This window comes from Frieseomelitta varia, unplaced genomic scaffold, assembly GCF_011392965.1.
Source record: "Frieseomelitta varia isolate USP_RPSP 00005682 unplaced genomic scaffold, Fvar_1.2 scaffold_693, whole genome shotgun sequence".
NCBI lineage: Eukaryota > Metazoa > Arthropoda > Insecta > Hymenoptera > Apidae > Frieseomelitta > Frieseomelitta varia.
Genome location: NW_025110471.1, coordinates 50,448 through 77,951, shown reverse-complemented (window position 1 = coordinate 77,951; position 27,504 = coordinate 50,448). Strand labels below are relative to the sequence as shown.

Below are 27,504 nucleotides of genomic sequence, written 5' to 3'. Positions count from 1 at the left end.
GTTTTACTCGTTTTACTTTTGATGATTAATACATACTTTGATTTAAGGTAAATTTATTGTTCTGTTGTTCACGCGAAATTTGAAGAAAGCAGGGATGAGCTTAAAACCATGAGATAAAAACCGACACGAACAACAAATTATGATCTTTTATGTAAAGTTACAAAATAAAACGAAGAACTACTAGTTAATGGTACGTACAATTTACTTTCGTCTGCTGTTATTCTTACAAGCGAAATATTCTTTTCTCGGAGAAAATTTCGTTTCTTTTTATTTACAAAACGTATCTGTCACAGTAGCGTGTGTATTTATACAAATGTAAGAAATACGTAGACAGATGGAATCGATAGGGGATTAAGAGGAATTTAAGGAATTTAAGTAAAAGTTTCAGAGGGGAGAGGAGAGGAAAATTGGAATAAGGGGAAGAAATAAAAAGAGATTTCTGGATAACGGAATTTCTCGTTGATTAACCATCGTCGTATTTCTTCCTTTCGACGAATAACGAATCCTTTCTTTCTCTCTCTTTTTTTTTTTTTTAATTGTCGTCACGTAACTGTTTTAATTAAAAATATTCTTAAATAGTTAATATCTTTGTCTCTTTCGATTCTTTTCTTTTTTCTTTACACGGGCGGTGCCTGTGTGTGTTGTACACATCCGTCCACATTTTCAGGCCAATCGCAAACATTTTCGTTTGGATTGAATACCAGATTTACCGGGCAGGGCATGTGATGCTTTCTCTCGCCCTCGCACATATAGTACATAGTACAGTCGTTCTTATCAGGATGGTAAGATATATGGTTGTCTTCTTCATCACAGCTCACTTCGTTCGCTGTAATTATCACATTAACATATTATTTAGTTGGAATTGGTTAATAATTTTTAATTAATAGATTAACATATTGTTTTATCATTCAGTAGATTAATACATTATATTTGTTATATATTTAGTTAGAATAATTTTACATTAGATTGAAAGTTATTCCACAAAATAATTGTAAGATGTTCTCCTTCTTTTTTGTCGTATCCAAGAATACTTTTTCTCGCATATGTTAATGACTTTTTGATGTCTCTATATTACTTATATTAACTAAAATACTCACGATCTTTGATGGCGTATCTTCCATTTTTCCCACTCTCATAAGGACCGTCGTATTCCAATTTCACTTTATAATCCCTCAGCTCTTTCATCATCGCTTTGATCAGTGGATACTTGCCAGCCCCGCAACTTCCTCTGAAGTCATCCATGTCCACCGACCAGATCATTATACCTCCAAAGCCTTCTTCTTTGAGCCATTGCATCTAGGGCAATGCAATATTTAATATTGCATTATTATATTCATTAAATTAATACCATGCTCTAACACTCCATATTATTTTGTACGCATCAACTGATTAACAGTTGCATTCTTTGAATAATTCGAGAATATATATACAAATACACAATTTAAAAAAAAAAATTTATGAAATTTATGAAAATAGATTTATTTTTTATAATATTAAATTCCCTATAAACCTATGAAAGTTCATAATTTAATTCGTTTAATTGACTATTCAATTCGTTTTTTAAGATACCAAATGCTATTACCTTATTTATAAGACTTCTTTCATCGTCGAATCCAACCCATTGATCGTCTCTGTACGCAAAGGGAACTTGCTGCTCATTGTCCCACACTAACGTAGTGTTGTCTTCATTCAGGAAGCCGCAGATCTATACAGTCGTACATTGTTAGTACGATGCGTTGAATAGTATAATAGTTAATATCTACCTCGTAGTACGAGAGGAATCCCGATTCGTTGGTGAAATTTCCGGCTATTCCACCTCCAGAAGCTGGAGCTCCGATGTCAAATTTATCTTTGTCCACTAACGTGAACGACCTGCCATAAGTTGGCATACCGATCATTAACTTCTCCTTTGGTGCACCTTGTTTCACCCATTCTCTCGCACTGTAATCCTATGTAATTTATTCACACATGTAATTTTAAGTACGATTTGACACGTTCGTATTTGGTATTTTAATTAATCTATTAATTATTGCATTAATAATACGTATTTGGAAAATGTATAGGAGAAAGTAACATTTATTAACATTCTCAATACCTACCACTGTCAATTTCTTCTGATAACTGGTAGCACTTTCCAGAGGAAACAGAGGACTGTTGTGGCCGACTTGTCTCTCCCACTGACCGTGGAAATCGTACGTCATCACGTTAATGAAGTCCAGGTATTTAGATATCTCTGGCACGTCGTACCTAAAAATTGATCGATAACAAAAGAGTCAAAGAGGAAAGAAAGATACAAACTCGAATTTTCTACAGTAAAGAGTGAAATTATACACGTCAGGGAAACACTGAAGTAGTAAGAGCTTACCCTGCAGCGATAGCCTCGAAACTCGCTGGCACCGCGGCTGACAAAATTAATTTCGGTTGTCCAGAACTATTTGCCTCACCCTCGAATGCCAGTCGAAGTTCCTTCAAAAGGTTCACGTAGGCTGCTCGATCGTCACCACCTCTAATATGTTCAATTTTTATTAGAATTTCTTATATTTAACATATTTAGTTAATATTTAGTTAATTTGTAACATATTTAGTTAATATTTAGTTTTAGAAAATGAAAAAAATGACATAAAATTAAGTAAAATCGTCAAACGTGAAAAAAAACGAGAAAACAAAAACGACTTTTCGAAATTTACCGTGGATATTCCCAATCGACATCCAGACCGTCGAATTTGTACTCTCGTAGGAATTCGATGGCTTCGTAAACGAATTGATTCATGCGGAATGTATTGCTAGTCAGTTCCTTGAACGGTGTTGATCCGAACGCCCAACCACCGATCGCCAGTAATATCTGAAAAATCATTATTCCCGAGTTGATCGCACTGTTATTGAATATCATTCTCGAAATAATAATCACCAAATTTTTGAGCGTACATCGTTAAGAGAAATTTTTTTTAAATATCGTATGCATTCCAATCTACACGTATGTATGTATAATCTCTGACCTTAATGTCGGGATTCTTATTACGCAGAGCGATCAATCGTTCGTACATCTCCGTGTCCTTCTCGCTTTCCTCCGCGAGTAGGAAATTCTTCAGAGTCGCGAACGCGTAGACGATGTGCGTGCAAAGCGTTGGATCGATGTCCTCTGGCACGAATTTCCCAGATCCGGGTCTTCTGTGCGACCAATTCGTTAGGTAGCACATCGATTGAGCTGCCCTTTCTGCGAGCGACAAATAAATCATAGTCATCACAGTTAAAACAAATTGAAAAGATGGAGCGTACCATTGGTAGGAGGATTAATGACGAGTTGCGTTGTCGGTTTTTGAAGTTTCTTCGCCTTGTTGATCACGTCCGAGACCAATATCTTGTAAGGTTCGGGTCTCTTCAGAATGCTCTCGGACACGGTGCTAGCCACGGCGGTCCAGTCGACGTCCTTGGCGCTTGAACCTCTCGATATTCCGAACAATTCCTCCCTCATCGCCCCGACCAAGGGGTACTTGACATTTCCACCGCAAACCGTGCCGTTGAAATCATCCATATCGATTGTCCACACCATGGCCCCGCCGTAACCTTTGCTCTTCAGCCAGTCCATTTTAATCCGGATGGACTTCTCGTCGTCGAAGCCCACCCACTGGTCGTTCTGAACCATGTACGGCACCTTCATCTCGTCGTCCCAGATGTAAATCGCACCGTTTCGCAACATCTCGCAGATCTGTAGGAAATGGGAGGAAAAGACACTCGAGTTTTTAGTGTCTAGTGAAAAATTGAATCTATCGATTCAAGAAATTGAATCTATCGATTTGTAAGAAATTTGGAAGACTCCTTGACTTATCTATCAAAAATTGAATCCTCTATATAGACAGGGGGAAAAATACTTAATTTTTGAATAATTTAACTTTCAAATTTCAGCCGTGAATAACGATTGAAATTATACGTCCCTCTCTAAAACCACCGTCCCTTGGAATCGTACAACCTATCAATCACCGAGCCCACTTATCGTGGCAGTTAAATTGCTAATAAATAACAGTCCTTTAACCACTTTCAAACCGATACTAATCGTTTCCCAACCGCGAGAAACGCGGAAAGAACATTCAATCTGTTTAACGACCTGCTGAAACGAAAAAGAAAAAGAAGCAAAGAAAGAAAATTCAATTTACAAGCAAAACGGCACGTTTGGTGAAACAAGGCTCGCGGATTGGAGGCGAGAGATCGCGAGTACGTACCTCGTAATAGGCAAGAAAGCCGGATTCCTTGGTGTATTCGCCGGCCTTTCCACCGCCGCTGGCAGGTGCGTGAACACGGAAATTGGAGAGGTTCGTGAGAGTGAACGATCGTCCGTAGGTCGGCATACCGATGATCAGTTTCTCCTTAGGGGCGCCCAAACGAACCCACATGGACGCTGCGTTGTCCACGCTCAACTGTTTCTGCCATTCGGAGTCCAACGAAGAGGGGTACAAAGGTGCGTTGTGGCCCGTCTCTCGCTCCCATTTCCCGTGGAAGTCGTACGCCATCAAATTGATGAAGTCCAGATAACTGAAAAGATGTGGTAACTCTTGTTAATTTGTCGATAATAGAGAGAGAAGGGCAGTTTTTGAATAAATTTGCAAAAAATATACAATCGTACGTGGTTAATTTACCTAGCAACTGCTGGCACATCGTATCCACTCTTAACGTTGTCAGGACCAACCGGCACAGCAGCTGTTAAAAGAAGCCTTGGTATCTTCTTCTCCTGAGCTTCAGCTTCGAACGCTTCTCGAAGCTCTACGAATGTAAATTAATTACTGACACGATCAAATAATTCGCAATGTAATTATTTGCTAGCATTGGGTCGTTTCTTGTCATTCATTCGAACATTGAAACTTGAAACGAACGTGTTGCACAATTCTTCAAGTGAAAATATGAAATACACCAGTGCATAAAATTGCATTGCTCGTTTCTCTATTGTTGTGTTTTTACCTTTCAACAGAAGCACGTAGTTCTTCTTGTCGTCTCCTCCTTTTGGATACTCCCAGTCGATATCGAGGCCATCGAAATTTCGATTTCGCAGGTACGAAATGGCACTGTAGATGTAAGTCTGCCTCGCGTACCTCGTCGTCGACACGTCTTTGAACTTTTGAGTGCCGAACGACCAACCACCTGATCGAAAACGATCGCACGCAATCTTAGTCTCTTCACCCGTGACAAATTGTATAAGAAGGAAGTTCTAGGTATTCATCTCGAATTAAGAATTCCATCATTTTCGATCGTTTTTCAGCGTATCTCTCACGGTAATTATACTCACCGATCGCAAGTAAAATCTTCAAAGAGGGATTAGCTTTCTTCAGGTTGACCACTCGTTCGTACAGTCCGATTTTCCCATCTTTCGTTTCGTCGTTCGACTCGAAGCTGGTCAGCTTGTTCTTCTTCAGCCAACCGAACGCGAATATGATGTGCGTGCACAAGTCCGGCTGTATGTCCTCCGGTAGGAATTTCCCAATTTTCGTCCGGTATTGAGACCAGTTAGTATAGTAACATACAAGCTGCACAAATCGAAATTGTATAACGATCGTTTTAGAAGGCCAAGTATTTATCGACGGAAGAGTGACGTGTTTTTCGTACGCACGAAACTGCATGAATCAGGATTCTTAGCATAGAATTCTTTTGTACCATTGGTATATGTGACAATTGATTAGCATACCTACCTTGTAGTCCTCCGATTTACCAGTCTGAATTTCATTCTTCTTGTTCTTGTTAGAGATACGATTTCGCGTAACCTTGAATCTGTTCACGCTGGCCGAGACTTCCTGATCGCTCGAGATCGATGGGGCGGAGGTTGCTGGTCTGCGAAATCTCTTCCTTGTACCTGTGTGTTTCACGCATTCTCTCTATATACTGACGCAATTGACCTCTGTTTCTTTTAGTGAAAACAGCAAGCAAACAAGACATTTACTCTGCAGTTATTCGTTTCGAATTTCACTTCAAAGTTTTTCTTAAATTTTTAACAACAGATCGATATGTCAGACAAGTGGCTAATCTTGGAAAAAAGATTACACTCTTTCGTGATATTAATGCCAGTTTGCATAACTCTGATCACTCTGAGAATATACGGGCCATTTTTATGTAATCGCTCGACGTTTGTAACGAAGAAACGAAAATGGAGTTTGACGCCTTTCGCTCGTTACAGTCTTCTGCTTCCGTAACTTTATCTTTCGAAGAAGAATGATTGTAAAAAAGAATTTCAACCCGAATGATGAAGTAATACAAAACTGATGCGCTTTGTCGCGTTAAAGATCGATTAATCGCATGAAAAAGTTATTAGCAAAACGAATATTGAATAACCAAATTTTCCACAGCGAGACCAATTTCTCGAAAAATTTCATTACTGCGTTTTTTAATTAAAAATTAAAGATCTCAAGTCTGAACGAAATACGAAAAAAGATTCTCATCCGACCAAGTTTTAGACTTTGAATGCCGTCTTAAAACACTACGCGTAAATGATTTTCTTCGTTTCGCTAAACTGAGCGAGAGATCGAAATGTAAATATTGAGATGTACTAAAGATCCGAGGACTGTAGGGGGAGCTGAGAAAGGCAAACAGAGAAAAAGATCCGTATCGTTGGAAAGCTAGCGAACGATTACCTTCTGCATTATCGAGAGTCCCGAGAATTACGATCAAGCAGACGAACAGCAGCCAACAGGTCGTTCTGCTAGTCGACACCTGGAAAGAAAGTGAAACGTGTTACCGATCGGTGGAACCTGTCGTTGCTATTACGTTTTTAAAGGTTTGACCGGGAAGCGAACGCGAGACGTATCGAAATATTTTTTTCACCGATCTTGATCCACAGGTCCATTCAGTTCGCTTCTTCGCGTTCGTTCAGGTCGATAAACTAACAAAAATGCGGCCACCGTTGAGGAAATCGTTCATATTCATAAGTGTAACCGACCACCGATCACCTGACCTAGTTTCTGCGTTTTGTACTTTTTTTTTCTCCTTTTTTTTTTCTTTTTTTTATGAAAAGAGAAATATACTAGACAAAGAGAAGTTTAGATCGCGGCTGTTCAACGTAAGTTGAAGCGAGTTATTCGCATTATTATTCAGCAATGTGGAGGACTTCCAACGAGTGGAAAATTATTCAGTGTTTAATGACGTGGAGGTCTCAATGCGTAGAATATTATTCAGTGATATATTTAGTGAGGTAGATACTTTCAGTCGTTAAAATCCTGGATCGTAAACTACTATTATTGCTACGCTGTGGATTAGGTAGGATTTTAAAGAGAAGAATTGGAACTTTGTTGAGAAACTTCGAATTAGCTTGATTAATAGGAAAAAGTCCGAGGAATTAGAATTGTATTCTTTAATTTTGCTTTCCTGCGTTCAACACGTAACACGCACGGTTGTTTCAAAGTCTTGTGCAATTTCTATCGGACAACAGCACTGCACATTAGATAATTCACTTATCTAATGATTTAGTATTTAGGATAAACGAAACAGCAAGTCAATACTGTGTATTTGAGAAATTTTTCTTACAGAATTGTTTATTACTTTTGAAGGAAGAAATTCTCGCGCGTGCGATGAAACATTAGTCACGACGAAAACCGGAGAAAGTCATTTGCGGTTTCTACGATCAATTACCAAGATCTTCGAGCATATTGAATTGAAAACTCAGAGTCGTAAACTTCCCTGTCCGAACGAAACGATTATGATAGCCTGCGTGAGAACTTAGAAGTTATTTTTTACCTGCTACGAGAAATGAATACTTCACGAAAAGTTGGTCATTAAATCATCCGAACGAACTCTAAAACTTTGTTATTGCTGTTTATTAAAAAGTCATTACATCTGATTTTTCCCCATCGCTTAAAAATCATCTTCTCCTTTTTAGAACATTAAAAAAAAGAAAAAAAATGATATTGCGACGCAAAATATCTCGCGTTCTAAAATATCTCCGTGAAACCGTTTCCAACTGTAACACCGGCTGTCTTGAATAGAGTTCTGGTCTCACAGAACTGTTCCAGAATTGTTTCGAGATAAGGGAAAATACTGGCAACTGATTAAAAATCCGATTGCATTCTCCGACGAGGGGAACGTTCATTCACAATATTTTCATTCTATTGTCACATACGTGGCAATTGCCCAGGCTTCGTTACGTTCGCAATTTATTCCGCGTTATACATTTTTATGTTCGTTACTCATGTTGCTTGGCTAATTAACACGATGCGCGTAGATTAAAGAACAAAACTAACGACGGATGCTTTCAAAACCGCTGTTTGTACGCGTTGTATTTGCATACAAGTGTTTTTCTTTTCCTCTTGGTTTCTCTTCATTCCCCCATGAAATCGTCGAGCTAGTTTTCTTTTCCGCGCTTGGGGATTAGAAAATCTTCCGTTTATGGAAGAATAAAACGAATAAATAGTTTTAATACAGTGGTGCTGGTAAACTGACGTGTATTTTCGATGATAAATGACGCATTTTGATATGTTTCTTTGATAACGTATGCCTGTAACGTATGTATTTTATAATGTACATTATGTAATTTAATGTATATATTAACTGTCGAATATTTACTGTATTATATTTAATAATATTTAATACAATTGTTGAATATAACAAATTAATGAATATTAATTGATGATCAATGATATTAATTCATGAATATTTTGAATCATTATGAAGTACTTCATAAAAAATATCAACAGATTTATAGAATAACATCAAGTCTCTCCTATACATACTTGGTCGTACGTATATTCTATTCTACTAAAGTAATCAGACTACGACGCAAAGTTTTGTTTTTTTTTAAATAGAACACAATAATTAAACACTTCTTATCAATGACTCATCTTCATATAAAAGCTCCTCGTATTGCTAGAAAATTCTTTCCACAAAATATCCTCTCATTGTATTCATAAAATTCTCGGATGATCATCCATAATCGTTACTGCTTAACGCTTCTTCGTTTTTTTATTATTTTTTACACGATATCAACGCGTGTGCAGTTAAACACTGAGACACAGCAGCTTCTGATTAGCGAAACGAAAGAAGAAAAAGGAGCCGGTCCCTCCAGTTTGTCGCAGTTGGCTGCACTGCCAGAGGAGGAGCCGACCATCCGTGAAAATTTCACCGGCGATCGCGGCGTTACAGATTTTCGAAAGCCAAGGAGAAGCAACGCGGCGTATCAGCTAGCTGTCGCGAGGTAACGACTCGATCGCCGATTCCCCACGATCAGAGAAATCGATTCTCAAGATTGCCTATTAAGGGGAGAACGTAATTATTCCGTCGATTATACAGTCGTGCTTCGATATCGGGCACGATATCGGCGTCGTTCTCCCTTTTCCTTTTGTCGTCCTCACCGCCGCTCTCTGCGGCTTTCTTCTCTTCTCTCTTCTCTCCCCTCTCTCCCTCTCGCCGCTCTGCCAGCGTTACATAAATCTCGTTGTTTTACGAAAATTTCGTAATTTTATCGTGCAACGTATCGAAGCATATACTCGGAGCACAGAGTTGAAGATTATCACTCGTAGCCGTTGTGGTCTCTATTGTTTTTTTTTTTTTTTTTTTTTTTAAGGGAGTTTCTGCGAGAGTGTCTGCACAGTATTGCATAGTCTACTTAGGGCTTAGTTATTTTTCGACGGAGATGATTGTTATTTGTTTATTTATTCATCACACACACACAGACACACACACACACACATATAAATATATACGTATATACATATGTACATATATGCGAACATACGTGTTTTATTATATTTTATAACATTGTTGCACCTATGATACATTGCCATATTTGTGAACATTGCCATATTTATTATCTATGAACGTGCAAATTTTAATTTGCGTATTGTAACAAGTATTCGTTGTTATTTTTTTATTATACATTGTTCATTTATTTTATTTTATACTATTTATTATTTATATTTATTTCACATTATTTATCATCATATTTTTCCCTATAATATATGTACTATTCCATAAGAAACATGAATAACTGTATTTTAATTAGTTTGCATTGTATTTTATTTCCTATGTAATGATATTTTCTTGAATAAATACGCAAGCCCAATTTTGTTATTCTTTATTTCACAGATTCGAGATAAAATCTTATCCTTTTTTCGACAAAGTTCCTCCCCTCGATGAATCGTGACATTTATTTCCTTCAATCTATCGGTATCTATTGTCTAATTAAACACTCGCGACATTTACTACTCGATACTTATCCACAGACAAAATTCGCATGAACACGATTTACACCCTGTATATAATAATAAAGGCGCGATTCAAAGTGAAATCAGAGCGTGCCTGTTTAATAATTGTTGCCGATAAAAATTTAAAGGCGGGTCGATTAAATTTTCGTTGGTAATCGAGTTTCCAACAGGCGATAATAGTCGACGATAATGCGTGTATATGTGTGTCAGTCATATTTCTCCGCTGGATCGTGACCGAGCACGAGTGAAACGACACGGAAATGAAGCGAGCAACGCAACACAGTGAATGTAATACTCCAGGTGGGAAAGAAAGGGACGACACGCGTAAAAAGCGATTTTTCTCTCTTCCGATCAATCGGTTTGTCGATGCGTGAAAAATCATAGCTTGCCGCGTAACCGCGTTCGCGAAGCCTCGTTCGTCTGTTGCGTCTCATTCTACTTATCAGACTAGAATAATCTCGCTCGACAATTTTTTTTAATTATCCCGTACCAGAGTATGAAAATTTACTCCCGATACGAATAGATTTATTATATTATATTATTTTTTATTTTATTTAGATTTATTATATTATATTATATTTTATTTTATTTAGATTTATTATATTATATTATATTATATTATATTTTATTTTATTTTATTTAGATTTATTATATTATATTATATTTTATTTTATTTAGATTTATTATATTATATTATTTTTTATTTTATTTTACTTTAGATTTATTATTATTATTATTTTTTATTTTATTTTATTTAGATTTATTATATTATATCCGATTTAAGTGGGTCGTAAGGCTCCGCCATAACTTGGAAGTTTCGAACCGACCAAAATCAATGGTCTAAGAAGAGGAAAGAAAGGTTTTTCTCGCGATGTCGGAACAAAAAGTAGCATAAAGTACTGTAAGAGACCGCGTTTAGCTTTCTTCATCGCGGTGTTCCCCATTCTCTGAAGCGTTTACCCTTTTCACCTCGTTTCTTGCTCCCGTTTCGTTTCATTTCGTTTCGTGGAAACTCCGCGAACGATTATCCACGAAACCGTGACGAGAAGCACAACTATGTTGCGCCGGTCTGGTAGTTGTAAATCATGTATTAAATTTAAATCGGTCACGAATGTGAACTTTCGTTTCTCTTTCTCCCTTTGCTTTTCAATTCACTTCACTGTAAATTTTTATTAATCTAAATTTTTAATTTGTTTCATCAAGATGAAAATTTTTGACCTTAATGCTGGGAATGATCAATTCATAATTTTCCACGGAAGAACGGTGTATTTTTAGAAACTTGAATAACTAATATAATATATTAATTAATATAATATATTAAATATAATATTATTAATTAATGTAATATATTAAAAGCTGTAGAAAGTGTTCTTTATTGTGTTATAAATCGTTCACTGTTCCTTGCGCTTTGATTTCTTTCCTACAGATTTTATACTTTAGTCACCGATAATAGTAGAGTGATAAATTACTTTGCCAGAGATCTATGCAAACAGATTTTTACGATTGAAAGAAAAAAATACTAAAAGTTCTACTACAGTCTACTGAAAAAAATAAAAAATTTTTCACCAGATTAAAAACGTATCGAACAATCTTTGTAGATATTTGCTTTATCTAACACACGTGTATGCAATTAAAATAAAACCGTTTGAACATGACCTCATTCTTTTATGGTCTTTGGATTATTTGAAATTTTATGAAAGCTCGAAAACGATCATTCTCATTCGAATCGTTTAGATATTACATCTAATTATAGCGTTCATCTGAAACGAATTTACTTAATTGAATGATTCCGTCTATCGCAGAGTCTTATCGCTGATAATAAATTTAGTGTAGTTTCTTTTCTCCTTTCTGTTTTTTTTTTTTTTATTAATAAATAGTTTGCAGATAAGATTAAAAAAAAGTTTCTATAATTACATCAAATTTATATCGCGAAAGTTATAATATTAATAAAAAATTAGGAACACATACCGGAGTAACTTTGATACTTGTTACCATAATTGTTAATAATTAATTAATTAATAAAAATTCAACTCCAAGACTCTGTGTGAAACTCGTTCGAGGTTTAGTATTTCTTGTACGATTTCAAAGCAGTGCGATTTTTATTTGAGAAATCAAGTGATTAATGAATATTCGATAGATAAGACAGGAAAGCGTATCTATCCTTGTCGCACAATGGTGCTGTTATTGTTTTACGAACAAGCTGCTATCATTTGTCGGATTGCGACTAGAAACTCGGAAATGTAACAGGAACATAGAATATGCATGGAGGTATCTCAACTCCTGTTAGACAAGGAGCGCTATATCGTCAGACGAGGACAGACGTACATCGCGTGACAGACAAGGAGCGCGATATTCTACGACAAGGACAGACATACTTTTCCTTCTAACCTATTGAATTTTCTCTAATTACTTGAATTTCAGGAACAATTCATGCACTTTTGCCATTAAAGAATACAGAATAAGCCTTAAGCAACATTCTTATACCACTTTTGACATGATTGTCCATTTATTTAATTGGTTATTAACGATTATTGCGACGAGTGTCTGGGCGTACGCGACGCATGTCTACGATTTTTCATTACTATCGAGCACTTGCATGATTGAAGCTCGTTATTTGGAATCGTAGAAGCTTCCTTAGACTCTGTACTCTCTATTTCATGTACAAAGATTATTGATTAATTATTTGTTAATCCAAATTATGCAAAAATTCATCTCGTCGGTTCTCCGTAGTAACATAGCACGGCGGATTGTCGTGCAATAATCATTAATAACTGTTAATTTAAGCAACGATTCGGATACAAAATTATATGTGAATGTCGTTTATAGTCTGGTTTCTCTTCCGCAATTCCAAAAGTGCATGATTTCAACCTAGAAATCGAATAATTGATAAATATTCGAGGAATTTGACAGAAAAGTACATGTATCCTTGTCACGTGACGTTGTTGTTCTTTTCTATACTCGAGTGCTGCCATCTACCGGTTTGGGATTGAAAACTTGGAAATGTAACAGGAACATAGGATATAAACAGAGGTATCTCGACTACTGTTAGACAAGAAACGCAATAGTGTGCAAAAAGGACAGATATACGTGACGTAAGCAGAGAAGGAGGGCACTATCAACCGACAAGGACAGACATATTTCTCTCTCTAATCTGTTGAATATTCGGTAATTACTCGATTATCAGAAACAATTCATGCACCTTTGGGATAAAAGAATAAAATGCAGCTCTCAAGCAACATTCCTATACAATTTTTCATACGATTTTTTGTTTAATTAATTAGTTACAAACGATTCTTTCAACAAGTGCCTGGGTCTACGCGTGATTGTAATATGCATGACTACGATTTTTCATTAGTAATGAGCTCTAGCGAGACTAAAGGTGGTTATTTGGAATCATAGAAGCTTCCTTAAACTCTGTACTCTCTGTTCCATGTACAAAGATCATTGATTAATTATTTGTTAATCCAAATTATGCGAAAATTCATCGCGTCAGTTTTCCATAGTAACGTAGCACGGCGAATTATCGTGCAGTGATCATTAATAACTGGTAATTTAAGCAACGATTCCGATACAAAACTATATGTGAATGTCGCTTGTAGTCTGGTTTTTCTTCCACGATTCCTAAAATGCATGATTTCAACCTAGAAATCGAGTAATTAATGAATATTCAATGCATTAGACAGAAAAGTACGTGTATCCTTGTCACGTGACGTTGCTGTTCTTTTCTATACTCGAGTGCTGCCATCTACCGGTTTGGGATTGAAAACTTGGAAATGTAACAGGAACATAGAATATAAACAGAGGTATCTCGACTACTGTTAGACAAGAAACGCAATAGTGTGCAAAAAGGACAGATATACGTGACGTAAGCAGAGAAGGAGGGCACTATCAACCGACAAGGACAGACATATTTCTCTCTCTAATCTGTTGAATATTCGCTAATTACTCGATTTTTAGGAACAATTTGTGCACCTTTGGGATAAAAGAATAAAGTGCAGATCTCAAGCAACATTCCTATACAGTTTTTGATACGATTTTTTGTTTAACTAATTAGTTATAAACAATTCTTTCAACAAGTTCCTGGGCCTACGCGTGACTGTAATATGCATGACTACGATTTTTCATTAATAATGAGCTTTAGCGAGATTAAAGCACGTTATTTGGAATCGTAGAAGCTTCCTTAGACTCTATACTCTCTATTCCATGTACAAAGATTATTAACTAACAATCTGTTAATCCAAATTATGCGAAAATTCATCGCGTCGGTTCTCCGGTATCGTCGGTAATAACGGACTGTCGGGCAATAATAATTAATAACTTTTAATTTAAACAAGAATGCCGATACAAAACTATACGTGAATGTCGCTTGTAGTCTGAACTTTGTTTCACGATTCCAAAAGTGCATGATTTTGTCCTAGAAATCGAGTAATTAATGAGTATAAAATAAATTAAACAAAGAGGTATATCCGTCCTTGTCGTTCGATAGTCCTTTCCTTCTCTGTTACGTCACGTGTATCTGTCCTTGTCTAACAGTATCGCGCTTCTTGTCTAACAGTAGTTGAGATACCTCTGGTTATATTCTATGTTCCTGTTACATTTCCAAGTTTTCAGTCCAAGTTTCCCCACTCCGCTAGATGGCAGCACTCGAGTATAGAAAAGAACAGCAACGTCACGTGACAAGGATACATATACTTTTCCGTCTAATTCATCGAATATTTATTAATTATTCGATTTCTAGAAGGAAATTATGTACTTTTGGGGTCGTGGAAGAAAAACCAGACTATAAACGACATTCACATATAGTTTTGTATCGGAATCGTTGCTTAAATTAACAGTTATTAATGATTATTGCACGACAGTCCGTCGTGTTACATTACTACGGAGAACCGACGCAATGAATTTTCGTATAATTTGGATTAACAAATAATTAATCAATAATCTTTGTAAATGGAATAAAGAATACAGAGTCTAAAGAAGCTTCTACAATTCCAAATAACAACCTTTAATCTTGCAAAAGCTCATTACTAATGAAAAATCGTAGTCATGCATATTACAGTCTCGCGTAGGTCCAGGCACTTGTTGAAAGAATCATTTATAACTAATTAGTTAAACAAAATATCGTATCAAAGACTGTATAGGAATGTTGCTTGAGATCTGCACTTTATTCTTTTATCCCAAAGGTGCACAAGTTGTTTCTAAAAATCGAGTAATTCGCGAATATTCAACAGATTAGAGAGAGAAATATGTCTATCCTTGTCTGTTGATAGTGCTCTCCTTCTCTGCTTACGTCACGTATGTCTGTCCTTTTTGCACAGTATTGCGCATCTTGTCTAACAGTAGTCGAGATACCTCTGTTTATATTCTATGTTCCTGTTACATTTCCAAGTTTTCAATCCCAAACCGGTAGATGGCAGCACTCGAGTATAGAAAAGAACAGCAACGTCACGTGACAAGGATACATGTACTTTTCCGTCTAATTCATCGAATATTTATTAATTACTCGATTTTTAGATTGAAATCATGCACTTTTAGAATCGTGGACTAAAATACAGATTACAAGCAAAATTCACGTATAGTTTTGTATCGGAATTGTTGCTTAAGTTATGAGTTATTAATTATTGTTTTACGACAATCCATTACTACGGAGGACTGATGCAATGATTTCTCGCATAATTTGAATTAACACTTAATGATTAATTAATTAATAATCTTTATACATGGAATATAAAGTACAGAGTCTAAGGGAGCTTCTGCGATTTCAAATAACGAGTTTTAATCTTGCAAAATTTTGGTATTGATGAGAAATCATAGACATACGTAGCGAAAACCCAGACACTTGTCGAAATAATTATTAATAATTAATCAATTGGATATTATTGTAAAATCATATCCAAAATTGCATAAGAATGTTGCTTCAAGTTTGTACTTTACTATACGATTCCAAAAGTTTAATTTTGCCCGGAAATCGAGTAATTGATAAATATTAGATAAATTATTAATATTTACTGTAACAAGTACTATATCAGAACAAATGCGATACATACCTTGGATTTGTTATTAATATTAAACGCCTACAAAATTAATTCTGATTGTGGGTGATTCTGAAGCGTCTTTTAGATCCTCTGTTCATAAATTAATTGCTTGCCGTGATTTAATGTTTAGATTTATAAAATTTATGCGGGAAAGACAAAAATAACACGAACACAAGAATATTTCCTTATCTTTCATATAGATAGATAGATTTTATAGATTTTAAAATACTTCTTATCTTAAACTAATAATTTTTCAATATATATATATTTTTTTATAAAGAATATTGAGTTGCACTAATTAACGAAGCGAAATATAGATATATCACGTTCTTTAGAAAAGTAGATGCCCTTGAGATGACTGTGTATTCCCCCAATTAAAAAAGCTGTTACTGTCACATTACCTCTATACTAAGCAATTTTTATTAACACAATTTTTTCATATCTTCAAACGCAACGGAGATATTCAAGATGATCAAGTTACGTGTAGTCACTCTACAAGTATATTACTTAAGTGTTTATCGACGTTTTAAATGAAGCAAAGTTTGTTAGAACTCTCAAAGAGACTCGACACTTCTATCACGCTCGCGTTTAAACTATACTGCCCGCAAAAATTAGCGGATATTCCAAAATGAATATGAAGCGACAAGAAATAGGAGCATTTGATTTTTCTTTTATTAAACAAGAACATCAGACATTGATAATAAAAAGAAAAACGAGTCAAATCCTTCTTTTCTTCGTCGCTCCATATTCACTTTGATATTATATCCCCTAATTTTTGCGTGCAGTATATTATGTTATTGTACGGCTGAGTAATTTGTGAACGATGTCAATTAGCAACTTTTTTCCCGGCGTCGCGTCTTCCTACTTTCACCGAAATTTGAATTTCGAGCACGATCGACGATTTTTAAAACCCAGAGACGTTTCAGAAACAGGCCCCGGGGGGATTTTATTAACCGGTACAATTAACGCCTCGCCTGGAAATCACGGTGAAAGCAACCAGCCAGCCTTCTATTATTCCTCGCCTCTTTATAGATCGTGCTCGACGCTTTTGGCTCGACGTTTTCAACCGAGAAGAAATTCTCTCGCGTTAAGATTTTTATGTGAAAATCGACAAACAAGCATCGTTCGCCTCGTCTATTCCCTTCCATCCCTCCTCCTCTCCTCTTTCTTCGCCTTCGATTTCATTTATTTACCGATTCTCAACGAATCGAAGATAAAACTGTCTGTCGTTCACAAAAACACACCTGTCTCACGATTAATCATCCCAACAAGTCAAGATCCAGCTGTAATTCAGACCGTGTATATCTACAAATCATCGACGAAGGGAGAATATTTGGTATGGCGATACATTTTTCACCACTAGGTGGTCCAACAGGTGTCTTACGGTGAACGTTACAAAGTTCCCTTCGTCCCCGTTTCGTTCCGTCTCGTTCCATTTCGCACGGTTCCCGCATAATTCATCGGCGGCGACGTTCGACAAACGCGTCTTTTCGAAAAGAGACGAAAGAAAAAAAAAAAGGAGACGAAGTTCAATCTTCACGCGCCATCCCTGGCCTCCCTCGTCTCTCTTGCGTACGCAACGATAAAGAAGGCAATGACCGACTTTCGTGGCCTCGCTTCAATACGCGGCACTTACGAAGGAAAAGTACGCGCAAGAAATGCGAAATCACGCGCGTATTTCTCGATTCTTCGTTCCCCCGCCTCTCTCTATACGCTTCTCGACCGATTTTGCACACCGCCACGCGAAAGTTAAGCCCCTCCTCGGGATTATCCGAGTTACCTGGATCGAAAGCGCCTGCAATTCATTAACTCGGCCTCAAGTTCATGCTCGAGTTATTCGACTGATGCGCGATCCACGACTTCATCATCGCCCATCAACGATCGAGCGAGATAAACCGTGTAAACGCGCGACGTAAAGTAAATACAACTGAGTTTGAATTTTTGCAGATTTTCATGCGTTTTTATAATAAAATTCGCACCGCGTAAATATGAAATTTCGTCTTCTTATTTTATTTTGAATACGTGAAAACCTGAGCGATTCAATTGCTCGTTCTCTGTCGAGAGATCAGCAGAAGGAGTATCGATGGTATTTATTTTTATTTAAAATTTCATCAATTTGATAATGAAGCGTTACTAACTAAAAAATGTTAATTTTGAGTTACTAACTTACGTAGAGTTTCTAGCGTGTGTTGGGAGAGCCGTTTGAAGCGATGCGTAACGAATGAAAATGGGGACGCTTCGTTGGTAGAAAGAGTTGGAGACGTTCTCTCGATATTCACCGCGTAATTATAAACCGATAGATTGCTTTATTCCATGAAAAAGATTATGAACCGATAGATGTTTTATTTCTATGAGAAAGATACATTTTACAAGATTATAAGCCGATAGATGTTTTATTCTATGAAAAAGATACATTTTAATGCTTGAAAATACATGAAAAGTTCATTTGCCTCGTTTATCTATTCGTTAACACGTTAATTACACCTTCTATAATATAATGTACACTTATATTAACAAAAAAAAAAATTTATTAAAAATTTTGAATTTATATAAATATGAAAATATAATTAAATTATTATTAATAATAATAAAAAATATAAATATAATTGATGATAAAGATGAAATTGAATAATATAAAGTTTTGATTATTTTTGTAAGCGAGCTTTTTATAATATTTAAAAGTTTAATTAATAAAATTATTGAAAATTATTGAAAATGTCCCGATCTTTTCCATCTGTATTGTAAACGAACTTCTGAACGTACGTACGATCGATAAACAAATATATTTCTCTTCTCTCTACTCATTTTCACATTTCTTTGAGTCGAAAATCTCCTCCGTGACAAATCCGAGACTTGCGCATCCGAGGTGCAAAATCTCGTTCACGATCTTCTCAAAGAAAAACGCGAAGATAACCGACGGCGGTGAAAGGTCAGAACGCGAAGGCTCGCTGTACACCGAGTTAGAGAGTTATTCGAAATTAATCAAACGTACGAACGCTGTCTGCCTCTCCAATTGTAAATTCAAATCCCTTGAAAACTGGCTGTGCAACTCGTTTGTACTCCCGTCACCGACGAGCCGCGTCTCCTCAGTCTTCAACGTTGAAATTAATAACGCGGTCCACGTATCATTCCCAGCATCTACTATTTCCAGATATAACGGTCGTATTATAATGGCACGATAATACCGCGAAAGCTATGTATACGTGTACATCCGTACACGAGCGAACGAGCGAGCGAGCGAGCGAGCGAGCGTACAACAAAGCACAGCGAAGTGAAATCTTACATAAGGTGCGAGTTGCCGGACCTGTTGTCAGGTCGAAGCGAGCGTATTTCAACCTGAAAACTTCGCCGAGCCTGCCAGAAGCAAAAACTCACTGTTTCAGGCACTCGAGGCACTGTCCCAGAGGCTGGTTCGTTCGTCGTGATCGCGCGAGCGGATTTCTTCCGCGAGCGAAGCGGAATGGAGCGGAGTGATAGGCGGTGTTCGTTCTCAAGCTACGCACGTTTGCGGACCCCGTTTTCACCTGACTTCCGCCGGAGCGGGCCCCGCTTATGAAACTTTCAGCAGTTTCCTGCCGCTACGGGAAATCTATCGAACTTCTTCGGTTTCCTTTCTTCCTTTTATTTACGTCACGAGACGGATTTGGGCAACGGTCCTCGCGCTTGCGCTGCGAAGCAGGGAAACGTTTTCATGTTTCAGCAGTTTAGAAGATTCGTAACTTCGTGCTTTCTCGCGTATAATATAACATAAGTGTGGAACATTTTAACGCGCGACGAATCTGTTGAAATTCTTGTCTGTCCTTTTTCTTTCGTGGATTCTTCGCTTAGGACTTTTTGGGACATCCTCTCTGATACTGAATGACGGTTGCAATGCGAGTGATATAAATAAATAGAGAAACAGTACCTGCAATTTTCAGGAAAAGCGAGGAATAATTTTTAAACATAAAAGTAACGAATAAATAAAATTGTTTACCAATATTTTTACTTGCTTCGCATTATTTCGTCTGCCAGCTTCAGTTTGTTCTAAAATACTGACGTAATGATATACTGGAGTAATAAGGATTAGAAAATAAGAAATTTCCATTTGTATTTCTCCACGCGTTTCTATCGTTAATAAACTTGTTCATTTGAAATTTCATGGTGAACAGTGAGAAATAGTTAACGCTTTTAAAGATGCCGTTTTACACACTACTGTGAGGCTCAAATATCGTGTTACATTCCTTTCACCAAAGCATGCGACTTTCAATGTCTGTAACTCGTAAAGAATGCATCCGTGAATCTGTGTTGGTAGAAAAAGTTGCTATTGTTTGCTTAGGTATCTTTTTTTTTAAACACATCTTCCAAATGCAGCCAATTATTCGAAGCTCGTTTTGAAAAAGTGTTCGAACTGAAATGAAAAGAATTTTATACGAATCAAATTGCCTTCGAATTAATAAATAAATTAACAATAAGATTTAATCGAAATTAAAGAACCTTAAGGTAAATTAAAATTAATGGATATACAAAGTACTTGACATACGATTAATTTGATTTAATAAATAATTGCGAATCTATAAATTAAAATCGTATCACAAATAAGCGTTGATCGCAAATAATTGAGATATTTAAAAGGTACAATTTTACGAACGTATCACAAATAAGTGTTAATTGCAAATAATTGAGATATTTAAAAGATACAATTTACGAACGATTTATAGAAGTGTTGAATGCATTATAGACGTATAAATAGCCGATCAAAAGAAATTCTATGACTTTCTACAGGCAATAAGAAGAACAGATTTATAAGTAGGATTAATAGATAGACTTGTAAAATATTCCCAGAAAGTCTGTTCCGTGTATCATACCCTTCTAATGTATGCCCAATGTATCTCTGACAGTTGCTTTGATTACTCATTCCATACCAGTGACATAACTCCATTCCATTCTATTGTTTTTAGTCATAGAGAATTCATCTCATAAAACGATAAATACGATTAAATCAATAATTGTAGAAACGAATTCATAAATATTTTCCGTAGATTTTTCATGCATATAGTATGTAAAAATACTCGCAACAAATTACATGATAATCCACAGTCTGTTCATTGTCGCTCGATGTTATTTGTTTTTTTTTTTAAATAATTTATTTTTTACTATAGAATTAAATGCTAAAAGAAAAATTTTTCTTTCGAAAAATAAAACAAGGGGAAAGAATTCTTGCACGCCGAGTCATCCTGATTTTCACCAGCCGGCTGATTTTTACCAGGAGTAGATATCTACGTTCGAAATCTTGGGAGATGTGGCGTTTACTTTTTAGAAAACGTCAACCAAGCAAAAGCATAGCGTGTTTATCGCGCTGAGGTGAACGAGCGAACTTCGATAGAAATTCGACCGGATTCCAGCTGCTTTCTACCAAATTTTTTTTCCTGGCCAGTTCCCCGCGTGAAAATTGCCTAGTCGAACCCGTTTCATCTCGCCAATCCTGCATGAAAGCTCGAGAACTTCTAATATTTACGCGCGATAACAAAAAAATAGGGCAACAGCTGAGAAACCACTTTTCAATCGGTTTGGAAAGTTATTGCTAGACATCTATGTGCGTTCGTCTTTTACGTGTAAAACTTTGAAAACCATTTCATTGCTGGACGAGTATTTTAAAAGTCGTTCGTTCAATTTTGTTGAGATTCGAAAACGTTATTTGCACCTGGGAAAAATACAATTAGGATCTGTGTTTCTTCTCGTATGAATTTATAAAAATTCAAAAGCTTTTTTTGCGAAGAGCTGCAATAATAATAATAATATAATGACTGAATTTATTTACTCTTAGAAACACGTGTAAGTCTTCTGGAATAATTGACGTCGAGCAAAAAGATGAAAATCATGAGTTACTTCATCTATTGTTATTCTTAATTCGCTGAATATTTGTTACTCGTCATAAATTTTGTTAAATGCCAAAGAAAACGCAAATAGAGACGCGACCAAACCACATATACTACGCTTTTTGCAACTACAAATCACGTATTAAGCTTCTTACAGCTACAAATCTTTCTTTACAGGGATGACTCACAACGTTTGAATCACAAATTCATGCCTCGATGCAGTCTCGCGAGTGATAAATCATTCACCACTCTTTTAACTACAATTCGTCATCTTTATTAATTTTTATCGAACAGTACGTTGAACACAGATTTATCAGCATCGATTTCGTGCAAATTAACTTGTAAAGCTGTTGCCAGAAATATTTTTGATATTTTCTACGACTTTTCTCGAATGTTTGATTTCTCTAATATCGCAAACTACATTTTGTGAAATTGCTAACCTGCTAACAAACAGATTCAGAAATTATGGGTCAAATTAATCCATTTATTAAAAACTACATTGTTCAATCTGGTTATCTGAGTTGCAAGAGAATTTTAAGAATCATGAATTGTGAATTTTCTTTGTCTAGCTTTCTCGTTGAGAATTACCTGTTTTCTGAATACTGAGTTCTTCGTAGAATTAACGTACGCTAATGTGTTGATTAGGATTAACTAGACTGCCAATATTTGGAATTTAATGACTTGTTTGTACAGGACGTTAACTTTGAAAATTATCTATCTTTCAACGATTTCACGCATCAATGAATTTAGTAGGTGATTGTAATTGAGAAGTTTCTCAAACTGAGTGATGGCTAAATAATATTTATCTCATCTTTCTGTGAATTAAATTTTATTATTTTCGATGGTTCCTTGTGCAAAATATTCTTCTACGCTTTTTCAAAAGAACATGGTTGACACGTTCACAATACGATTGATTTATTTTAATAGCGCAGATATTACTAAAGAATTAATAATTTTGGTTCATGATGTAATTTTGGTCTCCAATAATAACACGAGGCTTATTTAATATATTTGTGCTTTGAATATTATTTATCGTAAATCATTTGCCAATCACCGAATCTATTTTGTATTCAAGGCACGATTCTTACGTTTCATCACACGTAGATAACATTGTTTGAATAATCATGGATCAGAAATGATATTAAAAAGAAAATGAAATGAAATCTGGCACGCGTGTTCTGAAAACGATTCGCGAATTGTTTATTAATCAACGAATACATATGCTTCATTTAAATAACATTATTAAAATTATATTATTGACAAATCATAAATGATACTCCAATGTTACAGACAGCACAAAAATGAAAAGCTTATTTAACGTATATTCTAAATACATAATCGTAGGTTTTATTTGCCAATCAACGAATACTATTTCACTATTCGGGACACGATCCCTACGATTCATCAAACACGGATAATATTATTCGAATAATTCTAAATGATAATGGAGATCAAAATTCGAACGATATTTCAAGACATCCAATTAGAGAGAAGTTATATAATAAATATAATAAATTTTCATTCACGAACAAGATTCTACCATCAACTAAATTCTGTTCAAACTATTTTATTTTCAACTTGCGAATAAAATTTTTATCGGAAGTACCAGGCGCGTGGCTCGTTAGGATGAAAACGTCGGTAGTTAATCAACCAAAAGTGAAACTTGCAAACGGCGAATTCAGAAAGGCCAAAATGCCTGAGTGAACGTGCTGACCTGTCGCGAACCAAGCTGCCGCAGGTTTCACCAATCGGTGCCGCTGGATGTGGAAAGAACATTTCTCTTTTTCTCTACCGTTAACGCGACTAGTCACGATTAGCGATTGCTAGGGACGTTCATTAATAATTCAGCGCCGATACGTTGCATCTGAAAACGGCCACGACCGCTCATTGCGAGCGAACGTTTCGTCAAAAAGTCAAAATTTTCATCGATAAGAAACAGCAAGCTTACACGATAGGTTCCAATTGTTTCATAGCGATAACATTTGAAGTTAATTTGCCCGAAAACAAGAAAATCTTCTATTCTAAATCTTCGAGCGAAATGTCTTTTTTTTCTACTTACAGTGGCGCAGAAAGTATTTACACATGCTCGTATTTTCCAACGAAGCATTTTTAAAATTTCAGTAAAGTTTTGTAGTCGTGCGAATGCATTATGTTTGAACGATATACGATAGCGTGGAATATCATTTCGCAAGTCTTCGAAAAGTTTAGACAAAACTGCCAAATTTATATAATGCAAACTGATGCTCAGTGGGCATGAAAATTTTACAGTTGTGAATATTGAAGGAACGAGGAAGAAAAAGCGAAAACGATCAAATCGATTACGACCACAGGGAATTCTGTGTTGTATTAACGCAATCGAAAGGCAGCAATTTTCCTATTTACGTAGCTGGTTACATCGCCCACGAACGAGGAGATTTCCTAGCTAGGCATTACGCACAAGCCGAATTTGCATTGCCTCACAATGTAACAAAGCGTTCGTGTGAAAACGTACCTTGCAAACGTTGTAGCGAAGAAAGAAAAAAAGAAAGAAAGAAAGAAAGAAAGGAAAAAAAGAAGAAAATAAGCGGGAAAGAAACGAAACGTTGGCAATTCAATTCTTTCGAAGGAGGATACCGTGTCAGTTTCCTTCTATTCGTTTCGTAGACTTCGTAAATCAAGATCGAGAGTTCACTCAGCCGATCGGCGTTTTCACCATCGCTGCCCGGTGATTAATATCGCGGCTAGTCCGCACGTTTTAACATCGAATTTTAAAACCGTATTTTAATACCGATCGTCGTAACGAGTGTTCACTTCGAGCGAGCTTCCTCGAGGCGTTTCAAAAGACTGTCGAAAAAATTAAATTTACGATTCGAGCGTGGTAAATGTCGATGGGGAGAAAAACAGTTTGAAAGACGACAAGTCGAAGGTGAAACGCATACGGTGTACAAGACTGCTAATGTTTTTTCTATTTAATATATAAATCCTTTTTTTTTTAATTGTCAATAATAATTATATGCTCGAGTTGTACTTTGTTATTCAGAAAAGAAACGAAGGAATTGAATTGAAAATTATGAAGGATTTGTATTCACTTGACACGTAGCATCCATTGTAAAATTTGTAAACGTAGTTCATAGATAATTTTGCCAAGTTTATTATTTTGTTATAATAATTGCCCAGTTTATTATTTTGCTGTAATAAAAGATCGTGTATCTCTTATTGAATAGATCAGCTTATAATTAATATTGAATAATAATGATCGGTATACATATGCAACATCCCTACGAATCTCTATTTCTACCTGTCTCCTCGCACTTTTTATCGCCCACGTTACTCGAACCGCAACTGCCGGTTACGCGTTCCGTTCGGTCTCGATCTCGTTTCGAATTTGTTCGATTATCAAGGAGCAGCAATCGACACACGAGGTCGTCGCTCGACGAAAGTGAGAGGGCTTCGCGGCTAACCCGGAAGAATAAAACGAGTTCTCGATGCTTGTTACAACGAAGGTCCACGGGAACGCGTAGGCAGGGAACTGTCACTGTTCCGCCGATTTACGAGATACATCCAGATATCAGTGAACAGATATCCTCCCTCGTTCACTTTTCTTCATTAACCTTCGGCGCGGGAGCAATTCACCCGAGATACTTTGCGAAACTGTCGGCTAGAGGATAAGAGAACAACGAAATGATCTGGTGTTTTTTTATAACGTCGTTCGGATGGTAATTCTTGAAGTATCGATCAGATAAGGAGAACAAAAAAAAAGTCGAACCGCGTGTTGTTTGAACAGCTTGTATTTTATACGAGTCTAAGTTTCCTAATTGACTGTAATAGGATGCGATTAAATATTTTAGAGATCGTTTCGTTCTGGACGTACAATTCCATGGAAATTTCTGATCACTGAAAGGAGAATGTGTTTAACCTTCTGTAACAAGCTTCAAGGATAGATACTTATCCATCTGTGTTTCATAAATTCGTGACTTTCTGTCAAACCACTGTGTTACTACACTTTAGTCTTGTACACCGTTGCCTTGTTTTTCACTGTAATACGATCATCGTTAATTTATCTTTTTTACCTCCAAACAATAAACTGAAAACTTCTCTCGATATAGCATTCAGTTGCAAAGATTCAGTAAAAATAAAGATTATCAAACCTCACGAACGACAGACCCTTTTACTATTCGCAGCAAATTTCATTATCACTCGAGGATTTTATTATCTAATAAATAGATCCACAAATAATTATTCTACTTTAGAGTGTCGCACTGCATTTAAATATGAAAGTTTCCTGCGCGTACTTTCAAAACGATCCGTATATGTATCACAATATCTGACACTTGCTATGAACAGGCACTAATCGAACTATCATCCATTGATGCAAGAAGAAGAAGGGAAAAAAGAAAAAAAAAAAGAGAAAAAGGAAGAATGACACAACCCCTGTCGCGATCTCGATGTCTGTTTTAATCCTTTTCGAATCGATCTCTTTTCAGACCGGTTCCACGGTGGTCTTGCATGAATCCACGCATGATGTAATATCGTTCGAATGAAAAATAAAACGAGTTTGAAAACGGAGCGGACTCGATCGGAGAAAAGGGACGGAGGGAAAGATTCGGCAAAAACTGAGCAATCTTTTTCAGGAACTGCCTCGGCGACACCGCCAGCCTAATGGCCACGATATTTTTAGCACTGATAAATGCGAATAAATTTACAAGGAACTTGTTAAATCATTTTAACAAGGTAAAGTAAAAAACAACTTCGTTACTTTTTATATTTACGAAATTCACGTGTGACCTCTGGATTTTAACAAACGTGGATAAATCTGGAATTCTTTGAGAAACTTGCTCGTTAAATTTGTCTGAGATGGTAAACTAAATTTTATTTCAAATTTGTTCAATTAACAGTTCGTCATAATTACGTAAGTCGTTCCAATTTTTCTGTTTGTAAAACACAAAAGCGACTAAATTCTTACAAAAAAAAAAAAAAAAAGTAAAATGTCACTTGCACGCTAAACCACACCAAGTCAAATTCTGCTCTTTCTCTTCCGCGAATCTTTCCCTTTTGCTCCCAAAGGGACACGATTACGAGCAGTCTCGCAGCTTGCATCTTTTCACTTACCATGATTCGTCCAGTTTTTCCAGCCACGCGCGACACTCCGAACGTGGAAAGTAGCACCAGTATATCGACGGGACACGAAGAAGGGGATGAGCAAGAACAAGACGAGGCGCGCTCGAAGCAAACTTACACGAGAGGCGCGTGTGTCAAATGCAGCGAGGCACACAGTCCGTGAACGGAAGTGAACGACGAGCGAAGAAGAACAGTAAAAAAAAAGAGGAAGCGTAATTAGTGATGGAGGATCCACCGCCACATGATCGAGGAACTGTCACTGACAACAGTTCAGAAAGCACTGACCGTAGTGAACGAGTGCCTCCTGTCATTCTCTCCTTCCTCCCTCTCTTCCCGTCTGTTTCTAGT

General features: G+C 36.4%; 1 protein-coding gene across 1 annotated transcript; it reads right to left on the bottom strand.

Annotated features, from left to right (window-relative positions):
- Nucleotides 1-128: 128 nt before the first annotated feature.
- LOC122535269 (probable chitinase 10) lies at nt 129-27,442 on the bottom strand. The gene is made up of 16 exons (XM_043666662.1): nt 27,148-27,442; nt 6,612-6,690; nt 5,676-5,836; nt 5,276-5,513; nt 4,951-5,130; nt 4,632-4,755; nt 4,218-4,527; nt 3,277-3,706; nt 2,997-3,214; nt 2,688-2,842; nt 2,366-2,506; nt 2,100-2,247; nt 1,764-1,949; nt 1,583-1,705; nt 1,098-1,296; nt 129-826 (listed from the first exon to the last, which is right to left on the bottom strand). Exons 1-16 carry the CDS (start codon nt 27,148-27,150, stop codon nt 618-620), a joined length of 2,904 nt encoding a protein of 967 aa, XP_043522597.1. The 5' UTR covers nt 27,151-27,442; the 3' UTR covers nt 129-617.
- Nucleotides 27,443-27,504: the final 62 nt, after the last annotated feature.

What these genes read in the sequence shown, in the direction of transcription:
- LOC122535269 (XM_043666662.1), bottom strand. An exon ending in GATGTGCCAGCAGTTGCTAG is followed by an intron (nt 4,528 to 4,631) that starts GTAAATTAACCA and finishes ACATCTTTTCAG; the next exon opens with TTATCTGGACTTCATCAATT. An exon ending in GCTTTCTTGCCTATTACGAG is followed by an intron (nt 3,707 to 4,217) that starts GTACGTACTCGC and finishes CATTTCCTACAG; the next exon opens with ATCTGCGAGATGTTGCGAAA.